Genomic DNA, 23,594 nt, shown 5'->3' with positions numbered 1-23,594 from the left:
TATATCTGAAAATGGTGGGAAGAGCTGTCAGAGCTGTCCACCACAATTTGTTTTGCTAAAGTGAATAAACAGGGCCCGCCCACACTTTCTCAGTTATTGTCTTGGCTCTTCCATGTCAGAGCAGTCAGAAACCTCTCATCTCACCCGTGTCTCAGTGACAGCACAGTTTAGCGTGCCTCGCGAGCTATAACGTTATAACACTGTCACCGCGGCTTCCCCTCAAAGAGATGTGAAGAAAGATGAGATCTGCAGGCAGAATGCGAGAGAAACGAGGAGGCAGAGGAACGTTTAATGAATCCTCTGACGGCCTCACTCACATCTTCTACCTCAGCCCTCGTGCGCCACTGTGCAAAGACAAATCCCAGATGGCGGCAAATATACAAACGCAAATTGTCTTTGACTTTACTACAAACAACATTCACCCTCATTTCCTGCAGACTTGATGCAGAAACCTTTTTTTTAATGGGTCTGTCTGGCAGAATCTAGCGGGTGTTGTGCTGTAATGCGTTTTGGATTAAAATACATATGAAATGTCAAAGGTTATGTTACATTCTGACTGCAGAGAGCAGCACATATCCTGCATCCACAGCTCCTTGGCACTTGTAAATTTCCAACCACTGACCTTGAAGCATGATTGCGCTCTGTAGAGTGGAGAGTGGTGGCTGGCTTTAATTGACATAGATCCTCAGAGCTGCTGGGCTTCACACCACAGAACGCAGCTTGCAGACAGGTCACCGACTTGTGAGACTTTTCTCTGCATGAATTTAAAATGTTAAATGAAGCACATCCATATTATTGCATCTTTTTTTTGATACTAAAGTTTTATTCATTACCCAGCTTGCTATGCTGTATCAAGGCTGTTTATATTTCCAGTTTCTTAGCTCAGGTTTAGGTAGGGTTGTGTCCTTCTGTGCAATTTTATTTTTGCTTTTATTTTTTGGAGACAAATAGTGACTGCTGTCAGTTCGTACCACACTATAATATATATTTGTGCCAGTCTCACTACTCAGTGTGAACATATGCACATTTATGCTCTAATGTATGTTTCATAAACTCAGTGAGTGAAATAATTAAAACTCCTTGCAGTATGTCTACAAAATGTGAACAAAATAATAATAAAAATCTGTGACATTTTCCTATTAAATTTTTATTTTTCCCTTCCTCCCATACGGGAAACAGATGTTGAGCTCCCAACAGCAGATGATCTGAGCACAAGAAAGCCAACCACAGGAGCTCAAACTTCAGTATTAAATGTAAAAAAAAAGAAGATGGAAATGGCAGTGAAGAAATACCACAGAAAAGATTAATGTTGTCAGTCTTACTATATGTGGTTCTTAAAGTACATATTCTCAGTCTGGTGGTAAACCCGGTCCTATTCTCTGCTGTTGAGCATGTTACTGTGTCCAGGATGCTGTGTGTTAGAAGCTGGTGTGGGATTACAGGTAACTGCAGGCGTTATCTCTCCACCGGCAGCTGTAGTCGTGCTCCCTCTCAGCCTCGCAGTGTGACGCCTGTTTTAGGGGGAAGTGGGTGGGAAACCTCTGTGGGGAAATGTTGGCGTGTGTGTAGGTGTTAAGATGTAGGTTATCTGAGACTGGAATCATGGTTAAATCCAGAGGATGAGCAATATCTTCTCTCACTGATGTGTGGTATACAATGTGGGGCGCTGAATGTGTGGTCCTACTGTGCAGTATGCAGTGGAGCACCCAGCCTGCTGGCTATATCATTTAACTTAGCACTATAGAGCCAGCACTGCACAACAGAAACACGTCGCTTCTTCTACACCTCAGCCACCAGGGGGCTCCGAAATCAGGTTATTCCTCTGCTCACTTTTGTTATAATTGAACTAGTCAAAGAGACACTCGGGGATTATGCGAAAGTGTCAAGACATTTGAGATTGTAGGAAATTTTGTGATTATAACAAATAACAAAATTTGGTGCAATATGAAAACTTTGGGGCACGGACAGAACAATAAAAAAATTTTGGAATTATGACAAATACTACACAAAAGTTTTACATTTGTAGACACAAAAAAACATCTTTGAAATTGAAAAGTATTTTATTCCACATAAATAAAATAATCCACAAAATGATGTGTTTGTAGGTGCCATAACACCTTTTTGAGATTACAAAAAAAAAACAAAAAAAACTGGGGATCATTATACGAAAATTTGGAATTGGTTCCACATCAACAAAATTGGGGATTAAAATAAAAATAATACTTTTTAAAAAAGAATTGTGGGTGAGACTTTGGGGACAAAGTGTTTGCAGGCACCATAGCAATTTTTTGAGATTACAAAAAAAAATTCGGGACTACAAAAAAATTGGGTTACTGTAACAAGCTTGAGATTATAAGAACATTACAACATATTTCAGGATTACAAAAGCAAATTTTAAGGCAGCCATGACACATTTTGGGATTTAGAGGCACTATAACTAATTTCCCAAGCATAACAAATCACAGTGTTTGGTGGTGCGAAACCAAATATTGGAATTTGTGGGTGCTACACAAATTCCAACACAGATGTTGCTGCCATACTACATTTTGGAATTTGGCAGTGCAAAAATATGTTTTTAGATCATGAAATGCTGTATTATTACATTTCAATTTTTTCTATGCCAAATTTGGGGATTTAGGCACACACAAACGAAATCGGTGCATGTACCTTAAAGCTTTAATATCCTGTATTTTTATGTGTTTTTGTATTTGCTACATATACACATAGAAATATGATGATCACACCTGTGCAGGTCAGGGTGGTAGGTGGGTGTACAGACTTTAAAGAAGGACACAGTCACTCAGCATCTTACTCCAGCAGTAGGGGTCGCGTGGTTAAAAATTGATTCGGTGCAAGTCGTTACATTTTTGACTGCATCATCGTCAGAGTCAAACTTCTGCTCTCTGTCCTACTCTGAGAGCACTGGTCCCCCACTGGTGTGTGTGAGAAACCTTCGAATTATACACTTTCGGTGCCCTGAGTTCAAAACCAATATCACAGGGAAAAGTTTCTTCTCTAACTCAACTATTCAGTGAAGTTTTTTTTTTTTTAATTTCACCATGACCAAGACACCTGAACCTTTTCCCTGAGCTGTTAGTTATTTAGTCTTAAATCTTAAATTTTACCTCACACCTTTTGCTTGCAGGAACAAAAAAGTAAAGTGCTGATTTATCATTTGGTAAAATTAAAGAATGATAGTCTAAATAATTCAACCCTTTAGCAGAAGGAAGTAATCTGCATGTTATTTGTGTCTGAATGAATGAATGAATGAATGTATTTGACTAACAGTCTATCTATACCTATTATATGCAATGTAACACTATAGAAACAGAAGTTTGGTATAGCTGCTTTTGCCAGTGACTGTTGAATGCTTTTAAATTGGTCCTTCATGGAGAATGGTGGTCAGCTTGAAATGGATGGAAAAGAAAGACAATCTCTCACATGTGCCTCCTTGCAGGCTTTAGAGAGCTGTGAGTAAGGACTGTGATGGTAGCAGTGAGTTTAGCCATATTCTGGCAAAGCTGTGAGAATGTGTTAGAAGCACACTGAGTGTATGGAGGGACAGAAGAGAAGTGGACTGTAGTCCCAGAGTGGTTTGAAAAGTTTCTTTCAACATTGTGTTTCTTGTTTCAGCCAAAAAAGCTTGTCAGTATAAGTATCAGTAAGTATACTGATCCATGAGTCAGTAATGGACTGGCAGTGCAGTGAGTAAAAGCTCACTGACAGGCTGTGAAATACTTAAATAGAAGTCATAATGTGATAAAATTGTTGTAGATTGGTGGTTATTGAATTATTAACCTTAAAAACCTTCTTATATTAGGCCTGGTTTTGTTCTGAACTGAATGGAACAGTTCAAACCACCCACAGATTGAACTTAGTTAGACTGAAAATGAATTTTTAATGTATTTTAATTTAATTTTTAGACACGGAGATCTCACTTTATACAATATGGGACCTCTAAGATATAATTTTGAAGTGTTTTTCCCACTGTGTCTGGCATCCATTGTCATATGAAATTCTTGTACTGGCATCTTGAAACTTGTTGTGTGATCTGATGGCTCTTTTTAAGGCTCAGTTTCCGAATACAGGCTGTGTGTATTTCTCTGTGGACTGAGGCTTTCATACTTTTACAGTATTAATATAGAACCTAGACCTGCTCTATAATTAAAAAAAGACATAAAAAATCTCACTTTATACAATATGGGACATTTCATAAATCAAAATGTTCTTCATATGTAGTATTTTTTTACTGTATTATTCATGGGTGAGTCATGACTGGCAGACATATCTGCTACAGCATTATTTATCGTAATCCTCGGCACATTAAAGGATGAAGACAACATGTAATTTCCGGGCTCTTTAATAAGCTGTCGCCGCCTCTCCACTTCAAGTCTGAGATTCCACGGCCTGTTTACAAGCAAAATTAAATACGCAGAGATACAAAGAGACGCCACATTGCTCAAGTGGACAGAAATACACATTATCTGTATATGTCTATTGAAGAAGAAGTGGAGAGAGGAACAGAGAGAGAGAGAGAGAGAGAGAGAGAGAGAGAGAGAGAGAGAGGCAGACAGGGTGGAAAAAAGAAAAGGCGGGAGGATGGCTTAATCAAAAAGCGAAAAAAAAACCTGCCCACGCTGTGTGCAAAGGCTTTCTCACCCAGCACACTTTAATGAACGAGTGGCTCAAGGTGCTTTCAGTGAGTTCCTGCAAGGAATGCACACACACTTACACACGCGTCCATATAAACGTTGCCTATTCAATTAGACAGACACCTCTAAATTGGAGAGTGGGCAAGAGAGAGCGTCTGAGAGAGGAGAGACGGAGGCGGCGAGTGCTGATGCTAACAGCGTGGGGCTTGAGGGACGGAGCTCAGTTTCTGGGCTGTCAGCAGCTGCCAGGGGGATCAGGCTGTGCAGGTCCACCAGCCAGACAGCCAGGATCTAAAAGGGAACATGCTGGGCTATTTCTAGCAATCAAAAGGCACCCAAACGGAGAGAAAAATCACAAGGACAAGGGTTGGGGATAAGACGTCCCCTGCAGCCAGGCTGTACACAGGTGATTCAACTGTAGCTTTCTTCACTGAGAGGAATTGAGATAAATGGGCAGGAGGAAAATAGGTGTGAACAGGTGTGAATGCAGCATGATCAAAAAATGATCAAGATCTGCTGACTCAAAATATTCACACTGTGTATCCTTTCTCAGCAGATTCTCGAAATCTCTCCGTTCAGCGTGCGATCCTGCAGAAACCATACATTATTGCTGCAGCTTCAGTCAAACCTGATGTTCGAAATGTGCAACATTTACATGATGTTGCTTAATTTTACTTTCCTGAAAAACGGAAAGAATGTTTGCCACTTTTACCAGTTATTGTAGTTTTCACATAAAACAACCCAAATTCTATGAATTTCCTACGTAAACATTCTTTTTAATCACATCTTACTTGACATTTTTATTGCAACTTTTTGCAAAATAATACAAAAATGTTCACAAATTTTGATGCAATTTCTGGAAAAGCTGCTTTAAATTCATTAATCACTGAAATTAAAGGACTTATTTGTAAGTTTTGCTATTGCTACATAGCCAACGTTCGCATTAACATCTGGTTTACTTACCAGACCTTCAGCCAGCGCTCCATTTTCAATTAAGAGGTCATAATACGCCCTCTGAGCAGCGCTACTTCTTCAGGGCTGACTGGACACTACAGTGAATTGCTATTGGAAAGTGATGGGATGGTCTGGCCAGACTGGAGCTAGCTGATTAGCATGCTAACTGCAGAAGAAGAAAAGAGGTGAGAGATATAGAAAACAAAACAAGAGAGTTGCTTTCCAGAAGTTAGAAGTAAACAGCTGTTCATGCTAACGTTGGCTATGTAGCAATAGCAAAACTTACAAATTGCTCCTTTGGAGACATCATATATTTTGCTCCACATATTGTCAAACATTAAAAAAGTATCATGGAGCAGTGACGCTTGCATTGTACAGAGCAGTGGTTCTAAAGGTGGGGTCCAGGAACCTGGGTCCTTGAGGAGGTACCCGGCAAAATGCAGGGAATAATTTATTTTCCCTATTTTCATCCATAAGTAACACAGTGATATAATATATGACTGACTGTTTTGGTCACACACTCGCTGTAATAAAACATCTAAAAGCAAAAATCTGATTAGATGGAGGTCTGTGGTCTTATTTACGACAGGTAAGGAGCCTGTGATGTGAAGACGTCTGAGCACCACTGGTATAGAGCACTCTCTAACGTAATGGCGCAGCTGAAGGCAGATCCACTTGTTAAAACTTCTAAACAAACTTTTAAAAATTCAATAGTGGCAATCTTTCACACTTGAGTTCTATCATCTGCTGCGTCCTAAATTTGAGCATTCTTAAACATTTGTTTGCAATGTTTACCCCTTAAGCCAGTGCTAAAAATGTGTTGTTTTCTTTGGTGTTTTACCAACCTGTCTCCACTGAAGAGAGGCCCTTGTTGATAGTTTAATCCACTTGCGTGCCCCCCCGGCTCTCTTAGTGCAGCCTTTTTTTCCCCCTATGTGAAAACATGGCTAAAATATTACAAAGATGAATAGAATCTGAGAAAAAATAAAAGTGGATGAGGGGAGGGGGTGTTGCATTTGCAAAGAGTGCTCCACTCAGCCTTCATTTGTTGTATTGCAGTTTAATAATCCCCCCAAAAAAAGGCAGGTAATTGATAACCACTGGAGTTCATTGTAGCAGTGACAGTATGGGGCCCATAATATCCTCACACGAGTGCTAATAATAAAGAAAAAAGAGGGCACAGAGATGAGTGGGAGGATAAACTACTGAGTGGGTGTTTGGAGGAGTAGATATAATATGATCAGTGTAATGGAGGCATTCATGCATAAATTGAAGTCTTCAATTTCAGAGGGTTCAGCTCCGATGCTCTCACAGAGCTATTGTTTGTCATCATTATTATTGTGTTTTTATCATTAAACAAGCCCGTCATCCTGCAACGCTGTTCAAACTGAGCTCTGTTTTCAAGACTTGGCCTCAAACGCAACACACACACACACACACACACACACACACACACACACACACAGAGAACCACACATGCTGTTTTTGTTCCGGAGCTCGGCTCCCTGGGGGCTCCTCCAGGGCTGTTATGAGAGATAGCGGGGACCCTCTCCACACACTCTCTCCCCCACTGTCTGACCTTTACAAAACACAAGTCAGAAAATGTGTGGCATTTTCCTCTAATCATCTGCACCTAAACACATGAGAAATGGTGCCGTGCCTCAATTAAGGCATCCCACCGCCCCATGAGAAATGATTCACTTTTCTTCAATGGCGGTCGTTATCTAACCCGGAGGTATTATTGCTCTCAGCAGCACTTTCTTAGCTTCCCCTCATTTGATTTGCCATATAGTTATCTGCAGTATATTCCTTCCTGTGACCCATCACAGGACTGTTTATGCTTTACATTCTGCAATACACTGTTTACTTGTGCTTGCATTCTGCAGTTCTCTACCTGACTTTACATGCACACATGCCTGTCTCTTTCAAAGGCTTTCCTGTGTCCTCTAGTCAATACACTTCTCATTTCGTCTGTGCTGGAACCTCCAAAGCTCAGCTCAAGGAACACACAGACTGAGAAACTCCTAAATAAATCCTTTCAATATGCCCTGTGTCTAGGTGAGGCATTCGCTCCTCTTCTAACTCACAACTACTCAGATGGGAAAGCCACTCAGAAGTGGATTTTTCTGCCTGACTTTTCCCAAGGACATAGTGCTGCATTCTCTGTAACAAAAGATAAAGTGAACCGAGCAAAGAGCAAAGAGAAATAATCATCCAAGTGAAGACATTTCAGTGTGAGATGCTCTTAAATTCAATTTTTTCTTTTTAAAAAAAAAATTAATTCTACCTTATTTACTGAGTAGGGGTCATCAATTTTTCAAGGGGAACAGACATTGATCCCTAACTCAGCCTTTTTTTTTTTTTGAGGGAGAACTTTCCAAGAAAGCAACATCAGCAGAAACTCAGCAAGTAGCAGCAACAACAACTGTCCACACCGAAAAACAGAAAAATACTATAAGAGAAGCATCAAAACCAAACAATGCATGAAACAAAAATACAAAGTCTCAAAGATGACCTGAACACCAAGCTGAAAAGCATTATGTCAAAGACCTTTAGCCTTTTATGTCTCTTGTACCTGTAATTCAGCCCAGAAGTGATGTCACAGTGTAGTGACCCCACACAAGGTTATAACTTCAACCACTAGAGGTCAGAAAAGAAAGATCCTAAGTTATAGCCTTTAAATGGTTTGAAAACAAGCTCTTAAAGCAGCATTTGTGACCCTTTTCTTCCCACTCTGGGGCAACAAACAAGGTGTACATGTTAGCAAACGGTTGCCTGTTTTCACACCAAGTAGGCAAAGAGCAACATAAGCGTTCATTTAGGACCAAAGTTGACTCTCCTTGTAGCCCTCTCTTGGTTTCTTGCTAACTTCTGTGAAAAATACCAGGCTCTTTAGATAGTTGCAAACTTTGTCTTTCTGCCATGTGGTGGTGGGTGGGGAGTGTAAAGTGGGTCTGTCTGTTGAAAACAGCCGTCTGCTGCTGCTGTAAACAAGGTTAATGAGAGTGGTCAAAGTGAACCAACAGAGTTAAGTTATGGGCCATAAAACCTTAACAACGAAAAACACTCCATGAATCAGAAGTAAACTGGAGTCTGATGATAATTCCCTGCACGTTCATCACCACGAGTGACCCCCTTCACATTGCACCCAGTCATTTGATCCATTGTTGATATAAAAATATTGATTAGTGCAGCTTTAAAGCTTTAAAGGTTGTTATCTGGCTTACACGGTATGCAGGCACTTTTCCAAACTTTGTTCTGAAGATTGCAGAGATTTGAAACCGTTATCTCCAGTTATCTCCAGTTATCTCCACAAAAGGAGGAGAAACTGGATCCATGCATGCGCTGCCATGTGATGTGGAACCTACAGGTACAGTGAGATACACCCACACCCACACCCACACCCACACACACCCACACACACACACACACACACACACACACACACACACAGCAGCTTCTTGCCTGTTTTATGGAAAGGGTTATTGCTCAAACAGAGATTCACTTACATTGCATAGTGTTGTTGTTTGGCTCTACCTCTGCTGTGTGTGCTTGTTTCCTCTTGGGCCTGCTCACAAATACCTGTGACCAGAATTCTTAGCCTCTGCATACCGGAGAGACAGATAGACGTGGTCAGTTCTTTCCTTTCCAGGTCCATCTTTGCACTTGGAACAAAGCTACAAATGACCTGAGTAACTTTTTCCACAGGAGACCAGTGTTTATCACTTGGAAACTACCTTTTCCTTCCGATTCTTGTGAAATGTGGCTCCAAAACTGAAAGTGGCTGTGCAAAGACGGAAAAGGAAAAGCTAGAGGGAGAACTGGCTAAAAAAGCTCATTGCACAAGATAAAACATGCTTATTGCAGCATGTTTTGTCACAGCTTTCTCCTCTGCACAAAGTACATGAGGAATTATGTTTTTGTTCTTGCTGGCCTGTTGTTCAGTGTTGTACAGTCAATCAGCCTTACGTCATGGAACATGTTTGGCTGCCATCCCTCTTTTTACTTAGCAGATGAGTTAGGTGGAGCGTGGTGCCTTGTTCCCGTCTGACCTGCTGTCAGACTTTGTTGCTTGTTACAGGCTGTATGAATCTGAACAGTACTTACGTATTGTAAGTCTGGCTCAATGCCGGAACCTCTAACAGCTTTACCTGCCATTTCACTAATCACTGAAGCCGTTATAAATGAATGGGCTCTTTACAATTCAGTGGGCGTGAATATATGCTCAAATGATGACTCTCAGAGATGAGTGGCTGAGCCTACAGAGCTCCTTGAGAGGACCTCTAAACATATTGAGTTTTCGAGTGCAGGGCACACAAACATGCTCTGCTGCTGTTGAGTAGAGGTTAAACGTTATGCATCAACAGCCAGCCAAAATATGAAGCTGCAGGCGACATGACGCTGATAAATGACCTGTGTTTAATTGACAGTTTCAGAAATAAAAAAATTACCTAAAGAGGATAAAAGTATTTAAATAAAAATGCAAAACAGTTATTAACACTAACAGACACTAAAGGTTGTGTAACTTAACCAAACTTCAGTCTGTCAAAAGTCCACAGGCAGGAATTTGGAATTATAGCCACAGGCTAACAGGCTAACGAGCTCCAAGACGACTGTCTGACAGTGGTACATGAAAGAACCTGGTGAGTGTGGAGTCTCTTTGTTGTATGGGCTGCAGTTCGGTGTGTACAGGAAGTGTCAAGGGATGGCGAGCAGAGCTGAGTCTTCAGGACGTAGTCATTGAGGTATTAAGAGAGCTGGATATGGCGCCATCACTCAGCCTTGATTCCAGTTTCTCTCCCCAGTAGTTACTTATAGTACTGCAACAAAAAATCCCCTGCATCCCACGGACCGTCATGATAAAAGAAACTGCACCTCGAACTGCAAACAGCGTCACTTTTTACTTTAAATTGCCACTCAGCAGGATTTAGGGGGATCTATTGGCTGAAATGGAATATAGGCTAATATTCTCATTTTCATTAGTGTATCTTCACCTGAAACTAAGAGCTGTTGTGTTTTCGTTAGCTTAGATTGAGCGCTTCATATCTAAACAGGCAGCAGGTCCTCTTCCACGGTGCCCACCATGTTTCTACAGTAGCCTAGAATGTACAAAGCAAATACTGGCTCTGTATAGGGCCTTTTGCATTTTTATGTTACCTGAAGGCCACTGTAGATTCTCCTACATGCTTTGAGATTTTTATCCTAAAAATATCAGTCATGGCCGCTGTAGTGTCTTTTAGTCTTATTTTAGTTTTTTATTTTGCTAAAAGTGCGCTTTAATGCTCTGCATGACTCAAGTCAAATACCCATCTGGACCAAAATAAATCCTCATATGTAAAACTAATTTATGAAAAGGATTATACCTCCCATTGGTACAACTTTGAATATTGCATGATGGAGTCAAAGAGCTGGGAAAGACTTGCCTTTAGAAACCACATTCTTTGATTTGTTACCTCCAGGGGCAAAGAGTTATTAAAAAACATGTATAATTCATATGCAGCTAAGTGGTATTGAAAGCATACATGTGTCTAATAATAATATTTGTGCTCATCATTAGCACACCACAGGGGGGCTGTTGCTTAACGATGTGCTCCCCATATGTATTTAGATAGGTTCTCTGATTAAGAACTGGATTTTGAGAGGTTAATGGTTTCAATTAAGGAAACCCAGCCCCATTCTTCACAGAACAATAATGTTGGAAATCCTTTTCGCGCAGCCCAGACAGCCAATAACCCATGCGATTCTCCTTTTCTTGGATCTTATAATTGATTCATTACACGGGTCTCTCCTTTATACCTGCACCTCCAACTCCATCGCCTCCTGCCTTTGTATATCAGACGCAAGCAAGAGGATCTGATAGTATAAATAGATTCTCCTTTATGTACTCGGCAGGGATAACGTCAGTCCTAATGAGACAGGGGAGAGGGGCGGAGAGTGTTTTGCATCTGGTGTTTGTCTGTGCTCCACAGTGGTGGAGGGTCTTGTGTGTGTGTGTTTGCTGAAGCACACAAGGAGTCACTGAAGGTCCATCGATTTGCGGCCAGTATTGGCTTTCCTCCTCCACTCCCCTCACCAGGAACCCACAGCTGTGTCTGGATCAATGAGGCAAATGGAGGGTTTGATAGGACTAATTCTCACTGGCTCATGAGCCACACTGACCACTGGATCCTTCTGAAGTTTAAGTAACCCCCCACGCTGAGAGGTTTGCACACATTCACTTTCTTCTGTTGCAACCTCAGCTCTGGGGGGGGGGAGGGGGACTCTATTAGACTACATGTTAATTTTTATATAATGTATGTATGTATGTATATGTATTATGTATATTTTTGTACACAGGCCTGTCTTGAAAAAGACATCCTAATCTCAATGAAACTACCTGTTTAAATAAAGGATTTAATAATAATAATGTATAATATAGCGCATACTTCACACACATAAATAGCAAAGAAGGAAAATAGTCTGACTTGTAAATATATATCAAATGCTGCATAGCAGAAACTGCTACAAATTGTGTCTATTAAAAGTGTGGTAGACTTGGAAAGTTTTCTAGTTATTTCTTTTGCAATGGATGTGTTTCCCAGAATTTCTTATTATGCCCCAGGTTATCACTTGACCTGCAGTTTGAACAGTGGCCACCTAGAGGCTACAGCTCTTGGAGTTGTGCTGAAAACCAGTGAACCTTTGTGAAAAATTCACAAACTTATACTCTTACACTACAACTTCCCGGGCATTAAATGACTCTTTCATTTGTAGAGCCTCACTTCAGGTATGGCAATATCCTGCACCAAATATCGCTCTCAGAATCTGGGGACAGGTTGAGCAGTGATTGATGACTCCTCTTCCCTTGTGCCCTGCGACTTGGGTATCGGCGTTAACTGAACATTGAAATATGTCCAAGAATTTTACAAAATTCATCAGTATCTTCCTTGAAAAAACACATCTGTAAGACACAACACCGCCTCTCGATGATGGCGGAGTGTCTTGAAGGATGGTAGTCATTTGAGCAGATGTAAAAACCTTTTCCCTTTAGTCAAATTAAAGGAGGTGTGAGTCGTGACCGTAAGAGGCTGATTCCTGGTCAGGTTGCCAGGGGCTGAGACTTGTCGTGTAGGGCTGTAGCTGTGTCTGACTGTGTGTATTGAAGAAAGAGAGGGAGAGCGTTTATGGAAAAGCACAAGCGGACGTCATTTAACTCGGCAATCCCCTCAGCGCTTCTTATCAAAGCGTTACACAGGCAGCACACATGCCTGCTGAACGATAGTCTAATGCTCCGACCCACTCAGTCATCCACTATAGGTGCTGTCATGCTCCGGAAATGGGAGCTACATGGTCGGGAGAGACTTCCATTTAATTCATTGACCTCTGGGAGGATGGGAAACATGGCTATAGAGGAAATGGTTAATTCAGTTTAATTCCGAGTCTTATTTCTTTCTTTAACCTACTGTATGGAAGTGCTCACTCAAAGTCATCAACCCCGTCTCCTTTGATGCCTGCACTGCACCAAGAGCCCATCACTCTGTGCGACTTCCTGAGGAAAAGACTTTCTTATCTTTAGAAAGGCCACAATGCCTCTTTCTTGGAAAATGATCCTTATCGTGATGCTTTCATTGGGTTTTCTCTCTGAAACTCTTAGAACTCATTGTATGCACTTCTTATGGTTGGAATTCAATGATGTTTTTCTTCTTCCTTTCTCGGGTTATGGAAATGAATAGTTTGGAATCTCTTAAGGAGAGTCAAAATAAAAACTGGGAGATGGAGTGTGAAGTATTTAATCAAAACAGGGTTTGTCTGTGCTGCCACAGTCAGAAAAGTACAAAATCATTCATGTAAATTCAAATGACTTTTCCCAGCACACAAAGTACAAGTGCTGCCATAGGGCTTATTATGAGCTTTGAAGACATTGCATTTTTAGATAAAATGTACCTCTATAACATCTAACAATTAAATGTAAGGTGTGAACACCTGATTTAACTTTCAGACGCTTCCACTGTCCCTTACACAGACAGATTTATCTTGTATGAGGCCTTAAATGGGTGAAATGGAAAATTGGGAGTGCAAGTTCATTACACAATGGGATGGAGAGCTCAGAGCCACCTCATGATTAATTAAAAATGACAAATGGATATTATTTCTCTGCCAGACTCAACCTTTCCACAAGCATTTGAGCAGAGAGGAGCGTTTTTGGCGTTGCACACTCGGTAACTGTCTCAGTCTCACTCTGTCTCTCCTCTCACAGTGTGTTGTCTGCTGGAGGATTTCTCTCAGAGAAATCTGTCACGGAGGAGTCAGGATGGCCGAAGGGAGTGACTTTACTGCCATAACTTCATCCCAGTGTGTCAGGCGGGTTGTATGGTGACTGGAACAGCTTTCTGCTCATCCAGAACCAGCTGGAGGAACAAATAATGAAGGGAATTCTGATGCACAATATGAGAGAACTGGTTTGATTTGTAAAACCTTAAAGTGGATAAATTTGGCATTTAAAATCTTAGGCACTTTGCAAAAATGAAGAGAGAGAAACCCAAGGACATTTTCACCCATGATAGTCGATATACTTGTACAGTGGGAATATATAAATAATAATAACTGCATTGCTCTTTTCTTGCATTAGTGCAGCAGGTGCAATCTTTTCCTCAGCCAGTTTTACAAACCACAAGCCTCTGCGCTATTTTGCCCTGGACAGATGGCCAGTCTATCACAAGCAACCATTCAAGCCCACATTCACATTTGTGGGCAATTCAGACTCACCAATTAACCTAAGGTACATGTAGGAGGAAGCAGGAGAACCCGGAGGAAACCCAGGTGGAGAACATGCAAACTCCACACAGAAAGGCCCCAGCTGGCTGGCAGGCTCTTTTTCTCCATAACCTAAAAATCAGTACATCTCACTGTTTCGATAAAGATTGATTGAAGGCCAGGAAGTGAGCCCCAGCTCACAGGTTGGGATCCAATGATCTAAACACAAGTAGAATTAAAGAACAAGGACGTCTTCAAAGACTTTAAAGCATTTTGCCGCAGTGACATCCATTAGGGAAGAGGCAGAAGGAAAACTTCTTCAATGACTGTAGCCTTGATTGGCAGTACAGCCCCTGTTTGGGTCTGTAAGATAAAAATTAAAACCCTCTTAAACTTACTGTCTTGTTTTGGACCACAGGAGGCGGACAAGAGTTTTGACAAATCAAATCAAACTCGTATGGTGACTGTATCAACCCGTGACAAGATCTCACAGAGACTGACGGCGGATAAACCCATGACTGACAGTGTAGTGCCAGCGCAGACAATCAAAATGTTGATATTGGAATCCAGCACAGTGGAAATGACACAAGACGAGACATGGAAATTCCCCAGGCTATTTCTCTGGTCTCATGAGACTTGGAGGCGACTATTGCTTTTTCTCTCCTCCCTCCCGTTCTATCAAACAGCCGAACGTGTCAAGTTCTGGGTCTACTTTTTTTTTTTTTTTTTTTTGAGAGCTCTCAAAAGTTATGAGTTCTCAAAGTAGAGAGTTTTGAAATGTAAGAAATTGTTAATTGACAGTGAAGTGGACGAGTCAGGCTGAGGGACGCTTCACTTGCACTGAACAACACACACTGATGAAAAAAGTTAGATCCTCTTCGAACAGCTGCTTTGTCTCCCTTTCAGAATGAACGGACAGAAGCAGTGGACGAGGGTGGCCGTGATGGCGCTCCTGGTGCTAACGGTGATGGCAGCTGAAGGAGGCAAAGCGGAGAAACAAGGTGAATCTTGCAAACCAACAGTAACCTTGCCCTGTCTGTCATTTTACCTCTTCATCATACATTAAAAAAGCTCTCCTCCTCAGTGAAGTGACACAAAGGGCCTTCTCTCCCTACAGGCTGAACTGTTAACAGTGTCTCTCTTAACAACTTATTTGGCTAGACACAACTTTTAAAAATATATGAAAATATAATAAAAATGCCTGTGGGCTTAAAGTAATTTGTGTGCTTTGAGACTTGACCAGAAACAAATAGCAATATCTTGCAAAAAAGGGAAAATAAGTCAGATAAATCCCTCTTGGGTAAAGAAAACAACATTTAGCCTAATTTAAATTCAAGGGAAAAAGTTCATTTGCATTGGAAATTAGTGGAAGCACCTAAGCCCATTACAACTGCCTTGAAATAATATGAAAAAATCCAAAGTAAGTTCTTTTATAGACATTGCATATGATGTAGCACTTTTCCTAGCACACGTCCTATTTGAATGAAAACTGAAACTCTACCGTGTGTTTATAGTCTGAACTGAAGATGACTCTTATGTGTTGACAATGAAAACGTCAGACCAGACATGGACTTGACTTTGGTGTGAGACTTGACCCAAAACTCCAAACGTCTTACCTGTTTTCCAGGCGTTAAAGTGTGTGTTTTGTTGTACAGGAAAGAAAGAGCGCAAGTCGGACTGCGGGGAGTGGCAGTGGAGCGTATGTGTAGCCAACGAAGGCGACTGTGGACTCGGCACCAGGGAGGGAACACGTACCGGAACTGACTGCAAGCAGACCATCAAGACCCAACGCTGCAAGATCCCCTGCAACTGGAAGAAGAAGTTCGGAGGTGAGGGAGGAAACTCAAACTGGAATGAGGACGATGCTCAGTATATGACCAATCTAAAACTGAAAGACCCAGAGAACTGCCCCCTTTCTATACAACTGCATGGCTCCCATCCATCTCACTCACACCTCCACATGATGTATGGTAGCCTGTCATTCACACAAACAATGCTCCCATTTTCACAATAGGAATGAGAAAGCTTGCTAATTAGAGGTACAACAGAAATGTCTTACATTGTCATTGCAAACACAGGAATAATGCTTTGCCATTTGCTTTTTTGGGGGCTTGAGTGTTTGCACCCTTCGCAGCTGAAATGTCTTGCATTGACAAGCCTGAGGGACTTTTGTTCCCCCAGTAAGGCCTGTCAGGCATGGAGCCTGCTGCTCTGCAATGAGCCTGTCACGAGTGATGAACTCACTGCAGGAAATAATGGTCTTGTTAACTGGCTATATAGATTACAGCAAAAGTTTGGGGGAAAGAGGAAATAAGTAGCATGCCTGTGGTCTTTCAAATTGTGGAAAGTTACTTAAGAAAAGACAATCGGAAAAGATGGCGTACATTGCAAACCTGAGTCAGTGTCTTTTATTTTAGAATTCTTCCAGTTCAAATTATAAATAAATACTGTAAGATTTGGTTACTCAAGTCCCACAAAATGTGTTAAAAATGGTTTCAGAAGATGCTGGAATTTAAACCTAGCAGCTAAACCTGGATTCAGACATGCTGCTGCTCAGTAAAAATGTCTATAACTGATGTAAAGACTATTTTGCAAGTAGATGGCTGAGGTGAAGTATTGGTACGTGACATACTGCATAAGGGAACAACATCATGTGGCCTTAGGTGCGATTGCAAGAACCGTGAAAGAGTGTAAATTTAGAATAAACTTGGCTTTTCTCTGAGTGCAGGTCTGAGATCTGGAGCTGGGAAGATTTGCCATCCCATTTGGCAAAACTGTAACATCTTATTAAAATATTAAACCCCAAAAGATCCTAAAAAACAAAACAAGTGAAAACTAGGTTAACAGCGGTTTCAGTTTGCAGCACATGGCTCAAATTTATTTATTTTTGCAACTTGCAAAAGTACGACACAACAATGCAGATAGGACATGGAGTGTAGGTGTTGTGCTTAAGATAGGAAGGTGTGCAGAGTGATGTACAGTCAGGGTTTCCAGCAGCATGACCCAGAAAAGAGGACAACTGTGGGGCAGGTGAGGTGGGTAAGAAACACTACAGCTAATGGGTTTCTATACAGCACACAATATAAATAATCATGCAGTGTACTACAATGGCTATGAATAAACTGGCACAAAGCCCAAAATGGAAACATGAAACTAAAGGAGGTCAGAGCAAGGGAATTCATATTTTAACATTATGAGAAAATGTTCATACATCATCATACATACACTGCTACGGAATCAGTGAATGGAGCAGAACCAGAGTGATGATGCTTTGATGCCCCTATTTCACCCTTATTCAGTCTAATGGATGAAAATCCAATTGCCCATTGAAATTTTCAACTTAAAACCCCCAAATTTTTGCTATTGCTCCTTAGCCAACGTTAGCATTAACAGTTGTTTTTCTTCCTAGTCTTGTCAAGAGCTTCAGCCATCATTGTGTTCATAATACAAGAAGTTATAATACGCCCTCAGAGCAGTGCTATTTTGTCAGGGGAGACTGGATGGTACAGTGACTCAGTATCAGTATGAAGTGACGAGACCTCGGAGCTAACTAGTTAGCATGCTGACTTCAGTAGAGGAAGAGGAGGGATAGAAATAAAAGCAAAACAAGAGGGTTGTTTTCCACCGCTGGAGACAGCTCTTGGAGAGTAAAGGAATGAAGTTTGATACAGAACCCACGTGTCTTTTAGACTGGTAAGTAAATAGCTGTTAATGCTAATGCTGGCTACGTAGCAATAGCGAAACTTACAAATGATTCCTTTGAAATCTTGAACAAATATTTGAGACTGAATTTAAAAATGATCAGGCAGTGCATGATCTCGTGATTGTGGATCTTGTGGGAATCTGCTTGGAGGTACGGTTGATGATGAGTGGGTGTGTTCACACTTGTACAATTTTTTTTTTTTTTTTTGCCTACTTTATGTGACACCGTAAAGAGGACATGGGCTGCCTGCCAAATCCCCAGGAGCCAGCAAGGAAGCTCTCTCTCAGAGACAAATTATAGGAATGGAGGTGTGGGGGTTTGAAAGTTGAATGCTCAGGAAGTCCCTGTGGGATTCTTGCAACAATGGCCCTGTCACTCCCTCTCACCGCTCTCCGTCCCTCCTCTCCTTACCCCTTCTCCCACCTCACCTCTCCTCTGATGAGCACCTTGGGATCTCGGAGGCGGTGACAAGGGGTCGGACGCTTTTCATGTGAGAGGAAACTGACGAATGAGTGTCACAGCCTCCAGGGAACCGGGCTAGAGTGGCAACAAAATAATGGAGGCAGATATGAGAGACATGGACAGACAGTACACAAACACACACTTGCGCACAAACACACGCTTCTTCAAAACACATCACTATACATACTGTACATCAGCCGCTGCTGCTATTTTCCTGAGCAATCTTGCGTCCCCAGGGGTTGGGTTTAAGGTGAATTTAATATCAAATGAAAGTACATGTGAAATTTATTTGAGTTGCTGCTGAAAGCGCTTTCACTACTCTGCTTCTAAGATTGTATCTGTCCGTTATTTCCAGGCTGAGCAGCAACCAGGCTGTTTTCGATTACATTCATCTGTTAGCAGGTTTCATCATATAGAAAATATAAGATCAAAACAATGAAGCGCCAGCTGTTCCTGTTGGCAAAAAGCTGTAAAGCTCGTGACGAGGCTTTAGCAGAACTCCCTCTGTTGATCTTGGACACTTTCTATTGATAGGAAGGTGATAATAGCAAAGTAAATTATAAGAGCTCATCAAACAGCCATTCAAAGTGTATGACTCAGCTCCTCAGGCTCAAGGGACTTGTTCCATTGACTGCTTGCATTTGACTTCTTTTTAAAACAAATACAGAAGTGCAGTGTGTCGTTTTAACAGGTGCTCTGCTCGATAGCCTTCATGCCTACTTCACCAAACAAAAGCAACTAATGAAGTATCTGATTCCTCTGTGTGCTGCAGGGGAATGCAAGTACGACTTCCAGGCGTGGGGGGAGTGCGATCTGGCGACGGGCAAGAAGAACAGGACGGGCGTGCTGAAGCGAGCGCTCATGGATGCGACCTGCGCCGCCACCGTCACAGCCACCAAGCCCTGTGGGAAAATCCCCAAGACCAAGCTGCAAGGTAAGCTGAGCGGGATAAATCAGCACCACATAAAGTGTAACTCTCGCTGGGCATGTTGAGCCTGTCAGCAGCAGCAGCGGCGTACACTGGGAGCCCGATTGATGAATCACCACTTCTTTAAAATGTGGCATGTGGTTCTCTGCACTAAATCAGAAGAACTGCTCTGAGGCAAAAATTTAAACAGATACTGGCACCGCTTTCTTCAGACTGCCTAAACAGCACTGGCCAAGTTACTTAAATTAGCCTGCTAATTATACATTTCTCATTTAAAAAAGTAATTAAATAAAATCCACACCCACACGTTGCATATCCTGTATTTAAACACATAGAATGGAAAATGAGACATATGGTTTAACAAGCAGCTGGCTTATGTTTTGGAGGCAGCAACAATATGTAATTTTCTGCCACTAAGAGTCTCACAATCACAACAGCAATAGACGGACTTTGGTGATGCTTTAAATTAGCATGGGATCATGGGAGCTGTTGACTTCACCACCATTGCCGTCATTGCAGTCAGCAAGTCCGGATTCTTTCAGTATCAGTTTTTAACCTGGAGCCAAATTATCCACATCCTCTCCAAAACAAACAGACCAGGTGATTAAATCCAGTGAAACACTGAGTAAAGCAGTTTCACATTAAAGATCTGTGTTTCTCTGGTGCTGAGCTGAGCTGCCGCTAACATTTGATCCAGACATTCGATTACTAAAATCCTTCATCTGGTTAAAGTATAGTTAAAAACAACCAAGATGCAAAAGGTGTATTAAAATGTGGCTTAAAACCAGATAAAAAGTCAATTTTGATGCTTCTGGCAGACTACCACAACGCTGATGCATGTACAAAATAGATGTGAAGCCATCGACAGACCAATACCATACTACAGATTTCTCCAGACTTGACAATTGCTGGAAACATTTGCGACAATGTACAGCATAACTCAAAAAATATATATAATACAGGTCTAGTCCTCAGTAGCCATTTGAATGTGGAGAAATTACACAATATATCTTTAATTTAGCCCTATCAGTGGCTAATATTAGCAGGCTGGCTAGAAACTAGAAACTACAGTCACCAGGAGTCACACTTGTTTTTGGCTGAGGCTAACCACCTCTTGTTCTGTGATAAGACATATTAGCCAGTCTCTCCTCTAAGTAAGTGTACAGCTGTAATACTCGGTGTGCCAGTGCACCTCGTTTCCTTTGTGTGGCCTCAGGGAGAGGCCGTCTTCTGCCAAACACATTAGCACAAGAAAATTTATTGAAGGAATCAAGCACACCATCCTGAACTGTTGTTGTTGTGAACGCTCGATAAAATTTTAACGTCATCAGAATATTTTACAATCCAAAGTTGAAAGACAATCCAACATGGACTTGGAAATGTAAACTACACAGATTTTGGACCGGCTCGAAAGTTGGAAATGTCTATACTTACTCTCACATGACATTAGGTCAGAAGAAAACAGAGTGATAATTTGGGAGAGGAATTTTTCCAGCAAATTATTGCAAACAGTTCCCTGGAAGGTTGGATTAGTTGGTTTGTTTAATTAATTCTAGCTGAAGGGATGTTTACCGGTCGGGTGTCTGTGTTTTTCAACTGCTGATCTTCCCCGTGACAAGCTTGTATAACTTGTGTCATTTTGTTTCTTTCTTTTTTTAAACACAGGTCAAAAAAGAAACAGAAAGAATAGAATCTGAATTTTGTTTTACTTCTTTACTAAATCGCCATCAGTATATGCATCAAGATCCAGAGCAGGGTCCTAACGTTGGAGACCACATTCCTGTTCGTATTTGAGAGTGAACGTCTTTCTTCTTAGTGATGATTGCTGTGTTACGTTCAGGAGATATTTATCTACATCTCAGACTGATTGCATCTTTGCTAAATCCAACAAACCCTGGTGAATGATTTAAGCTAAGGCGGTGCCGGCTGCGATACACATTTATATTCAACCTGCCATCAGCAGGATGGAAATCCACCTACTTAAGTGCGAAGTGAGTGACGGTGTTAAAGCAGGGGTGAATAGGTTAACTCACTATTCAGCTGTAATTACATGCTTTTACTTCTCCTCAGTCATGTCAAAGTCACTGAAGTCAGGGAGCTTTTTTTATTATTATTTTACTCCTTCCTCCCACAAATGGGCAGTCATCAGAAAACCTGGGTTGATGCAAGATTTGAACTAATGGGAGAATATTAAATAACCATGAGGACACATGTAGAATATATATATATCACTGTCTGCCCGGAGAGACTGGTGTAAACTGCTGAGGAGAAAGTGCTCCATTCATTCCAAGTGAGTCAGTGCCCTTTGTTAATTTTGTAAACAAGGATGTAATAGACCCACTGTGAATGTCCCATTGTCCAAACAGGATTATAATGAGTGTAGAAATGCTGCCAGTGGTCATAAACTGCGCCCTTATCGCGCCCTGCAGATGACAAGTGTGCACACATGGAGTTTGCTTAACCTTACTGTCACCTCAGCAAACAACCACAGTCAGATGAAGCCCCAAATAATACTGATAAGACGGTGTAAACACCTCTGAGACAGGATGTCTGCTGCTGCTCCCCTGTTTGTCCTGAGATTTTACTTTCAAAAAGGAGGAATCTGTAAAGTTTTTACCCAGTGGCACATCCTTAATGCATTGTGACAGGAGGTTTGATGAGGAGCAGTAACTGTACTTACCATCTGTGATTCCTCCCCGCGCTAATCAGCAAATATACAGTTACAGGATGCTGCTCTTTCAACACACAGATTTATAGCTGAGCAGGTGCATGGATTTAGGTGCAGGTGTGAATTTGTTTAGAAATGCTGAGTGTCAATGACACCCGTTCACCCATATGCAAATGAAATATATGTACATATGAAATAGAAACATTAAAAAGTTATACACAAAACCTATTAGAAATTGGAACAATTTCATATATTGACATGTACGTCTAGCCCATACAAATATGTATGTTTATGTATATATTCTTATATTGTAGACATGTGTTACATATCCATCCCAAGGTCTGTCAATATACTGTATGTTGGTAATATAAACAAACTAAACTAATACAAAAAACATAAGCATATAAAATTTCTATATGGTTGTTGATTTCATTTTACACTGGGTATTTCATATACGTTATTAATTTATATCTTCATATTTCCAGAGGATGTATATATGTATATACTGTATATATATTACATTATTGCAAAAGACAATCACAAACAACATACTTTGCTGTTAAATTCGGAGGATTTGTGTAATATCTGTTCATCCATCTGTTCATTTCCCACATTGATTTATGCTGTTCGGAGCCTGTGGGGGATGGAACCTATCCCATAATGCAAAGGGTGAGAACTGTGGACAGGTTTCCAATATATCACACTCACACCTACAGCCAATATACTCCACAATTTTGTGCTTTTGCTAGCCTGGTATTTCAAGTGTTTCATTGTGAATATAAAGAATCTTATTTCAAACTGATCGATTTAATCATCATACACTATCAGTTATGGCATAGAAATTCAGGAACATACTTAAGGAGATTCACACGTAACACATGATTATTCCCTTTTTCTTGACGCATTAGAACAGTATTGATGTAGATCATGAAGATTTCATGCTCAAAAATGTAAAAAGAAATACAGGTACAGCATGCAAGTGGAAATGTGTGTGGTTCACAGACGTGTGTGCAGTGCTGCATACCTGTGCACATCAATCCTAATGAAGGCCAGATGCGGGGATGCGGAGTGACAGGCTAAGAGGTGTGAGAGCTGAGGGCAAAAGAGAAGCAGAGCGAGGACGACAGTGGCTGAGATGAAGGGAGGCAGTTGGGAAGAGAGACCCGCTATCTGTGCGAGGTGTGATTTCCCATGTCTGCCGGTTGGAAGATAAGCCCCGGGAAGCAGAGGGGTTACTGGTAAAGAAAGACGGGGTGCTGTGCACAATGAGGTGTGTATGGGAGGGGGAATTGTGTATGCTTCTCTGTGTGTTTCAGGGGATGGCAGAGATACAGTCCACAGCAGTGGGATCAGAGGGCTTAGGATAAAAAAAACAGAAATGTTTGGCTTCGGAGTGACTGAGATGGAGAGAGAAGAGGCTATCTAACCCCAGGCTGGGAGCAGAGATCTGCCCGGCCAAATCTGCAATTCTGAACAGCCACCTTGGGTTTGGAA

General features: G+C 41.3%; 1 protein-coding gene across 2 annotated transcripts in view; it reads left to right on the top strand.

Moving 5' to 3' along the window:
- The window catches only part of ptn (pleiotrophin), a 44,512-nt gene that overhangs the window by 14,588 nt on the left and 6,330 nt on the right, over positions 1–23,594 (top strand). The window contains exons 1-4 of one of the 2 annotated variants that reach the window (XM_071502360.1): positions 5,751–5,791; positions 15,246–15,340; positions 15,995–16,168; positions 19,277–19,438. In XM_071502360.1, the coding sequence (XP_071358461.1) occupies positions 5,766–5,791; positions 15,246–15,340; positions 15,995–16,168; positions 19,277–19,438 (457 nt within the window). In that variant the 5' untranslated portion in view covers positions 5,751–5,765. Of the gene's footprint in view, positions 1–5,750; positions 5,792–15,245; positions 15,341–15,994; positions 16,169–19,276; positions 19,439–23,594 lie in introns of those variants that run through there. The other variant, XM_071502361.1, reaches the window with a different exon arrangement.

This window comes from Trachinotus anak, unplaced genomic scaffold (genome assembly GCF_046630095.1).
Source record: "Trachinotus anak isolate AG129_WGS33_773 ecotype Australia unplaced genomic scaffold, CSIRO_AGI_Tana_v1 ptg000018l, whole genome shotgun sequence".
Taxonomy (NCBI): domain Eukaryota; kingdom Metazoa; phylum Chordata; class Actinopteri; order Carangiformes; family Carangidae; genus Trachinotus; species Trachinotus anak.
The sequence above is the reverse complement of the archived record's forward strand: the minus strand, read 5'-3'. Positions and strand labels throughout refer to the sequence as shown.